The sequence below is a fragment of the Harpia harpyja genome, chromosome 1 (assembly GCF_026419915.1).
Source record: "Harpia harpyja isolate bHarHar1 chromosome 1, bHarHar1 primary haplotype, whole genome shotgun sequence".
Taxonomy (NCBI): domain Eukaryota; kingdom Metazoa; phylum Chordata; class Aves; order Accipitriformes; family Accipitridae; genus Harpia; species Harpia harpyja.
In genome coordinates, this window is record NC_068940.1 from 45,768,592 (window position 1) to 45,780,828 (window position 12,237).

Here is a 12,237-nt window from a genome sequence, read left to right on the forward strand (position 1 = left end):
GCCACGCCTTCCACAGATAAAACGCCAATTAATTAGTTTTTATAAAACTCTTCTCCAATAAATGAGTTGCAACTCTGCCAAAACGCACGATTTACATGTTCACTTTCTAAAACAGCGTTCCACTAGACCGCAGGTCGGTTTATCTCTGATCACTGAGGATGATGCCAAGCACGTGCGTATGTACCCTAGGTCGCACATAAACGTGTAGCTAGCCATAGTTTGCTTAACATAAAACAACAGGCTATTTAGCCTGCTTAGAGAAGAAACAGAACAGAAGAGCTTAAGACACTGTCAGCTAGGACCAGAGACTGGTATTTCTGAAGAAACATGAACACATTCCTTCCTTTCCGTAACTGCAGCTAAGTGCCGAGCTAGGTAAAATCAAGAGACCTGTAAAACTTCTTAAGTTTGTCAAGAAGTCTGTCTGGTTTTATATAACCTAGTTTTCTTCACCGTTTTAGTAACGCCGTTTTAAGAACTGCTGTCTATCTGAAGACTCCGCCCCATCTTGCATTTCTCACCTGAACAACCACAGAGCCTCCCTGGACTCCAAAATTCAGTCCTTTACCTGCAAAACAGCACTTACTGCCACTCAGGACTCTCTCAATCAACACATGAAGGCTGCAAGAAACCCAAGACACAGCTACCCAAACACGTTGCTCCAGGGTGAGCTAGGACACCAATTCTCAAACTGGGGATGAATTTTCTGGAGGAAAAATATCTTACAGCAGGAGCGCAGCGGCAGGAAGATGAGGAGCGGCATTAGGATGCATCGTGAAAAGGGGACTGAGGCAGGGAGCAACACAGAAAATGTTGCAGCGAGGAGAGGGAGTGAGCAAAGCCGAGAGCCTGAGCCCTCTACCAGACGTTACCGACTCAAAACATCACATCTCAACCTGTAATCACCATGATTAGGGTAAGAATTAGAGACCGAGGCAACAAAGGCAACCTCGTGGTTGGTGTCTACTGCAGGCCACCCAATCAAGGGGAGCCTACTGACGAAGCCTTCTTACTCCCGCTACAGGAGGCATCGTGCTCGCAGGCTCTTGTCCTGCTGGGGGACTTCAACCACCTCGACATCTGCAGGAAAAGTAGCACGGCGAGCTGTAGGCAATCCAGGAGACTCCCGGAGCGCACTGAGGGTAACTTCTTAAGCCAGGTAACAGACAGCCCGACCAGAGGAGATGTGATACTGGACCTGTCGGTCACCGACGCAAGCGAGCTAATCGGTGACATCAAGACTGGAGCCAGCCTGGGCTGCGGTGGTCATGCACTGGTGGAGTTCGCAGTCCTGAGGGATACGGGTCAGGCGAAGAGTAAAGTCAGGACCCTGAATTTTAGGAAAGCAAACTTCCAGCTCTTCAAGGAGTTAGTCTATAGGACCCCCTGGGAAACTGCCCTCAGGGTCAAGGGAGCAGAACAGAGCTGGCCGATCTTTAAGGACGCTTTCCGTAAAGCGCAAGAGCTCTCGATCCCCAGGTGGAAGAAATCAGGAAAGGAAGGCAGGAGACCTGCATGGATGAGTCGAGACCTGCTGGTCAAACCGAAGGGCAAGAAGGAAACGCACCGGCAGTGGAAGCAGGGACAGGTATCCTGGGCAAGTATAGGGACGCTGCCCAGTTGTGTAGGGATGGATGGGGCCAGGAAGGCCAAGGCGTGGCTGGAACTGAACTTGGCAAGGGACGCAAAGAATAACAAGAAGGGCTTCTACAGGTATGTCAGCCCGAAAAGGAAGGTCAAAGAAAGCGTACCCCCCTGATGAGCAAGACTGGCAAACTGGTTACAAGGGACAAGGAGAAGGCTGAGGTACTCCACAACTTCTTTGCCTCAGTCTTCACTGGCAGCCTCTCTTCCCACACCTCTCCAGGGGGTGGACCGCAAGACGGAGACTAGGGCAGCAAAGGCCCTCCCACTGTAAGAGAAGATCAGGTTCGTGACCACCTGAGGAACCTGAACATACATACGTCCATGGGACCTGACGAGATGCATCCCAGAGTCCTGAGGGAACTGGCTGATGGAGTTGCCAAGCCGCTCTCCGTGATATCTGGGAAGGCACGGCAGTCGGGTGAAGTCCCTGGTGACTGGAAAAAGGGAAGCATGACACCCATTTTTAAAAAAGGTAGAAAGGAGGACCCTGAGAACTACCAACTGGTCAGCCTCACCTCTGTGCCTGGGAAGGTCATGGAACAGATCCTCCTAGAAGCTATGCTAAGGCACATGTTGGACAGGGAGGTGATTCGAGGCAGCCAGCACGGCTTCACCAAGGGCAAGTCCTGCCTGGCCAACCTAGTGGCCTTCTGTGATGGAACGACTACACCAGTGGACGAGGGAAGAGCTACAAATGTCGTCTATCTGGACTTCCGTAAGGCCTTTGACACGGTCCCCCACAACGTCCTTCTCTCTAAATTGGGAGAGATACGGATTTGATGGGTGAACTGTTTGATGGACGAGCAATTGGTTGGACGGTCTCATCCAGAGGGTAGTGGTCAACGGCTCAATGTCCAGATGGAGATCGGTGACAAGCGGTGTCCCTCAGGGGTCCGTACTGGCACCAATACCGTTTAATATCTTCATCAATGACACCGACAGTGGGATCGAGTGCACCCTCAGCAAGTTTGCAGATGACGCCAAGCTGAGCGGTGCAGTTGACACGCCTGAGGGATGGGATGCCATCCAGAGGGACCTGGACACACTTGAGAAGTCGGCCCATGTGAACCTCATGAGGTTCAACAAGGCCAAGTGCAAGGTCCTGCACCTGGGTCGGGGCAACCCCCGCTACCAATACAGGCTGCAGGATGAAGGGATTGAGACCAGCCCTGCGGAGAAGGGCTTGGGGGGTACCGGTGGATGAAAAGCCAGCAGTGTGCACTCACAGCCCAGAAAGCCAACCGTACGCCCAGGCTGTATCAAACGAAGCATGGCCAGCAGGTCGAGGGAGGTGATTCTGCCCCTCTACTCCGCTCTGGGGAGAGCCCACCTGCAGTACTGCGTCCAGCTCTGGGGTCCTCAGTACAAGACAGACATGGACCTGCGGGAGTGGGTCCAGAGGAGGGCCACAAAAACGATCAGAGGGATGGAACACCTCTGCTGTGAGGAAAGGCCGAGAGAGTTGGGGTTGTTCAGCCTCGAGAAGAGAAGGCTCTGGGGAGACCTTATCACGGCCTTCCAGTACTTAAAGGGGGCTTATAAGAAAGACGGGGACAAACGTTTTAGCAGGGCCTGTTGTGACAGGACACGGTGTAATGGTTTTAAACTGAAAGAGGGTAGATTCAGACCAGATATAAGGAAGAAACTTTTTACGATGATGGTGGTGAAACCCTGGAACAGGTTGCCCAGAGAGGTGGTAGACACCCCATCCCCGGAAACATTCAAGGTTACGTTGGACGGGGCTCTGAGCAACCTGATCTACTTGAAGATGTCCCCCCGCTCACTGCGGGGAAGGGGGCGGGCCGGGTGGACTACACGACCTTTAAAGGTCTCTTCCAACCCAAACTATTCTATGATTCTATGATTACCTTTAAAAAATCCAATGGCTTAACGAACCCTCGGAAAAACTCCTACTGAGCATTCCGAGATTAGCAGGCTTGGTGCACGAATTCCCAGGAGAAATTCTCTAGCCTGTTGTACAAATGAGATTAAGTGAGATCATCACCCCATCGGACTTCAAGAGGCAGAAGTCGCTCCAACACGTCACCACGTCCTCCTCAATTACATTATCTGCACAGAGCAACTAATAATCCCCCAGCACATTATCTCCAACGCTGATATGTTAAAATCGTTTAAGACAAAGATTCTCAACCTTTTCCATCTGGTGACCTCCTTTACCACAGAAGAGTGACCTGGCACGGCTCTCCTTTCAGCTTTCAGGAAATCTTCTCCGATCCCAGCCTAGATCAACAGCTCCTCCCAAAGGAGATTTATGCGCACAGCAAGTAACAGAAATTGGTTAGCTCTGTAGTAAAACGGGTTGGGGGCGGGGCGGGGCGGGGGGGAAGGATACAGCAACACTGACTCTCAACAGCGTGCACTGCAAAAACGAGCAGAGCAGGAGAGAAGAGAGAAATATTCCGATCCTTACAATGAAAAGACACAGAGATTCAGACAGAGCAGCGCTTAAAACTCGTACCAAAAAGGGGAAGAGCAACAGCTTTGCCAGTGTGCTTTCTAGGCTATATAAAATGACTCCCTAGCTAGCCAAAGGGCTAATATATGGACAAGCAATCATCTACAGAGAAACAAAAATGCAGGCATTAACCGCTAAAAGGAAAAACACAGTGGCATGCCCATATACGTTAAGTGAGCTCTAAAGCAGCACGCCAGATAACAATGCTGGTTATATTTAGACTCTTTCCCAGTTCTTAAGGGAACAGAAAGGTCATTTTAGGAGCAACCAAAGCTATCCAGAAGTGCACTCGAGGTTTACATTCACAACATGTTAACATTCAAAGCTGGGTAACAAGTTTTTGTTCTTAATCGGTCCTGTGCTGCTTTTGTCACACCTGATGCACAGAGAAGGCAGCGTACCACGAGGCTGTTTTGTTCCTTCTGCTGCAAGATCCCAAGAAAGGCGAATACCTGGAAGGATGGGGGGGCAGGAGAAACCTATGTTTGGACGACATACCTCAAAGGAGGTTAAGTAACCTCCTTTTTTGTTTGTTTCGGAAGACCGTTCACGTATATTCAACGCTCTGCATGACTAACCAATAACTGTCATAGACTTACACCTCCTCAGAGATGGGCCTCTGAATCCTTCACACAGCAGTTTCGATCCACTTTGCCACATGCTACGTCCCTGGCGGGGCTTCTACAACAGCAGGTTTTGTGGTACGGAGAAGCTATGGAAGGTACGGAGAGCCTCCAGGTGGCTGCTTGACAAACCTTAGGCATTCCCAGCAACCGGTACGACTTGAGCTCTGGCGGATTATAGCCCAGTGACAAACGGAAACGTCACGTTTGCGGTCTCCAAAACGAGCTTGATACAACTGCAAAACTGCTTGTCCGTCTGCACAGAAACGGGTGAGACCTTGCGTCTTTCAGCACCGAGACAACCAAACTCCGAAAGGAGTTTACCAGCGTAAAAAGGAAAGCCTGCTGAGGATGAAATAAGAATCTCAGCCTCCGGTATTCAGTGTGGGGATGAAAACGGTTAATTCCCCGGCAGACGCTACTTTGGGACAGAAGTTAAGAGTGAGCTCACACAAACACCCTCTGTGGAAGGAATACTGTACAGGTGATCCGCCAGAGGATTTGGATCTCCTCCACGCTGAAACGGCGTCCTCGACTGATGGAGACTGAGTTTTCTTTCTTTGCTTCTGTGTTTTTTTCTGGACCAAAGAAAAAGCTGAAGCCTGGAATCATGAATCCCTCAAGATGCAAACACCTCTGCGGAAGGACGCAACTTGACAGATGGGACAGACCAAGTCACTACAGAGACAATAAGAGCGAGGGACAGTCCAGAACCTATGGGCTACCACGGATCCATTCTTACAGAAGAATTCTTTGCAGGTAGGAGGAATGAGAAACACCAAATGACACCCGTTGTTCGTGCGAGCGATAAATGCCTGGTCTTCGCTCCCGTAAGGATGCAAAGCCTGCAGCAGAAGTGAGAAGGCAAAGCCATAACCAGGTTTCATTCCAAGACGGCTCACGTAACGGTGAAATAATTTACACGGCTCCCCTCTGGACACCAAATAACCCCAGAAAAGATGCCGTTTGATGAGATACAGCCTTTGTGCTGCTGCAAAGGTAGTGCAATTTGCGCTGCCCTTAAACAGGCACGTGCACAAACTAGACAACCTAACTCTGCACGGTCTTAACAATCGTGAGCACAGCTTCCAAAGGCAGACCAAAACCACAACGGTTCTCATCATTCTCTCAACACGGGCCCAGGAGGATTTCATTGCACAGACCTTCACAGACACTTTCGAAAAAAACACGCGTGCAACATAACTGTATTAATTCAAGTGCTAAGAAGATACAAAAAGGTGTAAAGGTTACCGCACGTCCTCCGACTCTGCCCCGTAACAGCTCTCGCAGCGACCCACATCCAAAGAACTTGGATCAAACACTTTTTCTTCTTCTTTCCCCAGCTCCAAGACAAAAGAAGATGCAAAGCGACGAGGCGTGACTAGAAACGCTATCTTGTACTCTTGTTCCGTTCTGGGCGCAATAACTGTTCCACACACGAACGCAACGATTCTGTGTCGGAAGCTGCGCGTCCTGCACCCAAAGCCCACCCGGAACGGTATGCGCAGAGCCTGTTGAGGTGCGAAGTAAGACCAAGAAGCAGAGTGGCATTTGTCTTCTCAAACGCACCCTCCATACCAAGAACTGGCTATCTGTAAGCCTTGCTGGAGCGCTGATCAGATGTTACTTGCCTAAAGGCTTTGCTAAAACATTGTCTACTTCAGACAATGTCGCACAGTAAATGGCGGCAATTGTAACAGGACCTGTTACACAAACAAAATTTTAAATAGCAGGCAACAGCAGGCAACAGTGCACAACGCACAATCCTGTCCCAAGACGTGTAGGGAACACGGTTACACATTGCTGTGAAACAAGATCAGAGCCAGAGTCTCCCGAATGGAAAATTGGCACCCAGTCCTCCAGGATGACAATGCTGACAAGGCACACACGTTAACCCCTGCTCACTAGAAGTCTCCAAGGAATTTCTACCTTCTTCGTGACTTAACGATTCTGACAACGTCTGTGCCATGTGTGTGCTGAATGCGCAGCCGCAGTACGGCTGGGGCACGAACTCATGGGAATTCATGGTCTTACGTGCAGAAGGCTGAAGAGGGACAAAACCATTGGCTCTTATAATAAGAGGCCCCCTTAAAAGCAGGCCGTTTCAACGCACAAACCCTGAAGGACAGGACCAAGTCTCTTGCGTTACAAAAGCCCTCTAAGGCTCGCTATCCAGGCGTGGCTGCACTCCCCTCTATAAGCCTTGAAAAGGTGGCTCCTTGGATCACTAACGCTGGGGAAGGGGACAAGGTACATAGTCAGACACTGCTGAGGGGATAAAACATTATCAGGGCCCTGTCTGTTGAGACTGGGGGGTATAACAGGCGGACGGAAGCAAGCATTAAACACGTCTGTATTTCGTACTAGCCACAGAAAAAAGAGATTTTAGTTGGAAACTATGAAACGGGCATCAAAATCAGTCATTACCCTTATTTCTTTAATCACATACTTTATGGCAGTGACGCTCAAGCAAATAAGAGCTTTTAGGAAAATATCCCCTTTAGTAAACAACCGTGCGAGACTTTCTTTCTAAAGCTCGCAACATTCAAAGCAGTTGAAAGCGCACTTAAGAATTCACTGTTCAAAAAGCGGTACGGCTTTTAATCTCGTAATTACACTCAAAGACAGCGTCAGGAAGAATACAGCTAAATAATCGCGACGCTTTGTCAAAGCCACGATTCCCGCCACTTCAACAAGAACACCTGTACGATACACGGAGTCTTTCAAGACACAGCAACCAGCAACAGCTTTTTAAATGGAATCAGTAGCTGCCTGTTGAGTTGTCGCAGAGACAGCATCCAGAGGGAATGCACACAGTCCGGATACTATAAAGAAACTGCAGTGCATAGAACTCTACACCGCAGGGTTTCTTGCCGCTGACACGGTCCTCAACTTGCACGCAGATACGATACGTGAAATTGGAAGACTCTGTCCACGGTAAAAGGAAGGAAACGATAAGAACCACCAATAAAGAATTCAATCATGTCTTGTCATTCAATGGAAAGGAGTAAGACGACATCCCAAGCACAGAATGCAACCTACCATAGAAATCATCCAGCTATTAACTATCTTAATGTAACTATGATTAGGAGAAGCCTCCAGATGCTACTCCGTAAAATTTGGGTATGCTTTACTAAATTTAAGGTCAATACTGCTACAGCTGCCATTTAAGTAACTGACTGAAGGTCAGCGTTACTAATAGAAACTGATAATCGCAGAGTTTAATGAAGACGGGTGGATACTTCTGACCTAACCTGCAACACGGGTGATGGAAACCAAACTAGCCGCGTGCTTTTTCCAGACAGCGGAAGAAACTGCTTGTTGCCTGCAATGCATCTGATCTCTTCTGAAATGCCTCTTCCAGGCGAGACCGTTTGCTCCTTACGAGTTTCTCCTCCTCTCCATTGATTACACAAGGAGCCAGAGCAACCGGTTCCGACGGAGTAATGCCAATGGAGACTGGCAACACAAGTAAGGCAGGAGGCCTACATGCGTTAACAGAGAATTAGATACAGAAAAGCTGGTTTTGTCCCCGGGCATTACATTTGTAACGCCACAACCTCTGAATACAGAAAGGCTGCTAAGCGAACACAGCAGTAACAGCGCTATCACCACATTCCCGTGGCAGCAGGAGAAACTCCCGTACCTACCAATCGTTCAGCTCTTGGCTTAGTTTAGCCTTGCAACTTCAAGAACAGAAAAGTTCAATCCGAGTGATACAAATCAACAAATTCAGTTCACGCCGACACGTAGAACTACACCATCTCCCCGAAAAAGTAATAAGGAGCTCGTGTTTTGGAAAGGAAAAGTCAGGACAGTATTACTGTTACATTGCAACACTTTGCCAGAACCCTTTCTGGTTTGTATCGAAGCGCAACGATGAGTCACAACACGAAACGAATGTAAAGGAGAGGTTTACGTAGCCAAGGACCGCTTACAACAACCTGTAACCGATAAACCAACTAAAATATATTTATCTAGGTAGGCATTAACACACACAAAGTAAACGTAGTAAGGTGCAAGCTTGGGCTTAAGGGTCGAGTCACTGGAGCCTTCCCTGGAGAGAGGCTCTTTCCTCTAACCAGGTCGTCCCATTTGCCAGCCCACCGCGATTTAAAGGCACAACCCAAGCCAAGTTTTGCCAGAACAGCTGCTTGATGCCTAGTCGTAAAAGACCATTCATGCAGCAGCTTTACTCCTGAAATGCATCCGTGAGTCCTCGTCGTAATTTCAGAGGGACTAGGCAAAGATCTGCCTCGCAAAAGTTGCCAGTATAACAGGAGCTCGCCCCATCTGCCAGTTTAATAGAGTTGCGTGCTATAAACTCTTCAAAAGCTTGTGGTCTTTAAATGCTCTTCAGCTGTCACTTGTTCCCGTGAATCTCAAAACAGGCATACGGTGATGGAAAGACAACGAGAGCGTCCACCCAAGAAAGGCAGAATAGCACCTTACCGTGGCTCTCGGCCTCCGGGGTCACACGATTGCCAGCTTTATCCAAACGTTGTTCAAACAGATTGTGCTCTACATCCAGCTGCTGCTCTCCTGCTACGTTCCTGGCATCGATGCTCAACTCTGAAATCAGTGAGCAAGGAAAGTGGTCTATAAACACACATTTGTTATGGCCTGCGGCAGGCTGAGGAAGCATTCAGCCAGTGAAAATACAGACTCTTTCAGCGAGGGCGATAAGAACGTGCCAAAGCGGAAGAGCGCGTATGGCTGGGGACGAGTGACGTACAGGGAATAAAACGCACGTTGCAGCACCCTGAACGACCCTTCCAAATACGGGGTCGGGTTTGGTGCACCAGAAGGACTGTTTCCAGCTGCCCAGAAAGCGTTACCCTGAAAGGTAATGCACTTAAGGCAAAAGAAACCAAAACCAAACCCCTCAAAGCCCATAACCATTGCCAGGAGTACAGGAGTTAAGCTTCAAACTGGTTGAAAGCTGCCTCCTACCTCTACCCCCTCACCCTTCCCCCTTCACCATCACCACACTTCCTCGTGACCCCTCTTCACAAAGAAGACTGAGAAGGTCTGGGGTCTCGGCCTGGTATCGAAGCACCGTGATGCGCTTGCCGGCTACATGCTACAGGCTCCCTTAGAAGACTGACAGCTTCTCTGCACAAAACAGCAGGGGCTTCCAAACTCTCTGGCCTTCCCGCGCCCTTTTAAACGTGAGGAAGGCAAAGACCAACAATATCTCGGGTGGTCACAAGGAAGTCAGACTCACTACCTTTAGAGCCCAACGCACTACCCAAAGGAATTACCGCAACAGAACAAGAGGCAGGGAAGATTAGCGGACAGTCGGATAACGTGCACCGCAGCGGTACGCAGGAAGACTTGCAAAATTTTCCCTCACTTCACCCTGCAGCTTTGTTTGGAATTTAGTTAAAAGGTAATCCGACTACTAACGCTCACTCCGATTTTAAAAACTTGGGAGAAAGGTTATCACGTGGCGTTGGCGCTACAGTCAGAACTGAAGTACAAAAACCACGGAAAAGTTGCGCCTCGCCAAGTAACTTCCAAAGGAGACTCTAAAGTGTTTCAGCAACAGTACAGTCAAATCTCGAGTCCCAAGCGAACACCGAACGCTGTGCCAGCCTTTTCAGTATGACCGAGCTCTCTGACAAAGTACCACACCAAACAGAAACGTAAGCGGGTTTATACCTTAGCCTCACGTATCATCTCGAAACAGAATACAGCCTGCCTGGAAGCGCTGGTTTAAGCGCTCAGCGGGCCTGCCTGGAATCGCTGCGTAACCACCAGGGATCACCAATTCCTCCCTGTCCGTGGCCCAAGCAGCAGTGCAGCACTCGGAAGCACCGGGCACACCGAGCCTGTCGGGCCCTCGGCAAGTATGAAAATTATCCCCAACGTTCAGAAGGCTGACTCACAAGCACAAGGCACGTGCGGAAGAATAACATCGAGACTGATCTTCGGTTTAGCTCCCCTTGATTTGTCAACGCGCAGTTCCGGATGAACCTAGGCACAAGGGAAAAACAGAGAGTCCTCTTTCACTTGGAAGACAATCAAAAGGCCTCTTTCTTTCCCTCGACTGCTCTGGCTCACCAGCTGATTTTTAAGACGTGGGATTCAAGAGACACCTGAGCTGCTGCCTCCCACCGTAGCCAAGCGCTTGCCGTTTCTAACGCTTTTTTTTAAGAAAGGTAGTAACTTGGGAATCTTAGAACCTGCGGTGGGCACGGGGGCTCTCGCGCTTGCTTGCTTGCTTGCTTGCTTTCCTTTGTATTGCCTGCTTGTAGGCGGCAGAGACAGCGAGAAGAGACTCTGAGACGCTCTCCTGCCACAGCGTTACAGGAAGCCACAAGCCACCCTTGGCGCCAAGCCGCTTTCGGGGGAGGGCAGCCCGCTCCCGGCCTCAAGGCCACCAGCTCGGAGAAAGAAAAAAACCCCACGCAGATCTGCGGCGGGTGAAGCTGCCGCGTGGGCAGCCCGCAGCAGGCGGCGGAGGAGGCGGCGGCTCGGCGCGGGGGCGGAGGCACGGCAGGCCGCCCCGGGCCGCAGGGCCGCCCCGGCCAGAAGCAGCACCGCGAGGCGGGGACGGGCCGGGCCGGGCCGGGCCGGGCCGGCCCCCCGCCGCCGCCGCCGCCGCCGCTACTCACCTCCTTGGTGAGGTAGTACTGCAGCTCCGAGAAGAAAAGCAGCACCACGATGAGCCCGCTGACAACCGTCACTGCCGGGGAGACGAGAACCGCCGTCAGCCCCGCCGGGCGCGCCTCGCCTCGCCTCAGTCCCGCCTCAGCCCGCCCGCCGCCGCCGAGCGCCGGCCCGCAAGGCCCCCCCGCCGGCCGCCGCCCCACGGCGAGGCCCGGGCCCGCCCGCCGGCCCCCGGCCGCCCTCACCCAGCGCGCCCCCGCACGTCTTGACCCGAAAGTCCTCCAGGGTCTTGTCTTGGGGAAGGCATCGAACCGCTTCAGCCGCCACAGCGAGTCCGTGGCGCCGCGCGGCCCGGAACCAAACCCGCCTTCCGGCGCCGCCCCGGCACCGCCCCGCCGGGCAGCGCGGCCCGAAGCCGGCCGAGGGGGCGGGCGGGGAGGGGCTGGGGCTCCCGGGCTCCTCCGGGGCGGGCAGGTCCTCGCTGCCGCCTCGCCCTCTTCTGACCCTCCCTGCCAACGGCCCCCGGGCCTCTCAAGGACACCCGAGAGACGCTGACTGTGCCGAGATCGGTTAGCCGGGAAGGGCTTGAGACCAAGGCGGAGCTGCTGGCAGAGAGCAGTTTTCACTCGGTTTGACCTCCTGCCCATCCCATCCCCTGCCTCCAGCTTTGAAAGGGCTGGCGTTTGTTACCCCCGCCCTTCGGAGAACAACCGAGCTGTCCCTCAGGCTGGCTGTCGCAGCAACAAAGCTGAAAGCAAATCACCTCGGGAGAGTACCAGCGCTTATTGTGCCGAAGCACGGAAGGAAAAAGGGAGGAAAGGGAGGAAAAAACCGCCGCTCTCTTGCCCCACCTCCCATCCCTGGCCTGTACCCTTC

The 12,237-nt window shown here is 51.6% G+C and overlaps 1 protein-coding gene across 1 annotated transcript; it reads right to left on the reverse strand.

Moving 5' to 3' along the window:
* Window positions 1-1,646: 1,646 nt before the first annotated feature.
* On the reverse strand, window positions 1,647-11,668 carry LOC128148772 (uncharacterized). Its single transcript, XM_052803401.1, is given in 5 exon segments — window positions 1,647-2,081; window positions 9,199-9,318; window positions 10,638-10,725; window positions 11,367-11,490; window positions 11,607-11,668. Coding segments are annotated over 5 exon segments (648 nt in total). The 3' UTR covers window positions 1,647-1,827.
* Window positions 11,669-12,237: the final 569 nt, after the last annotated feature.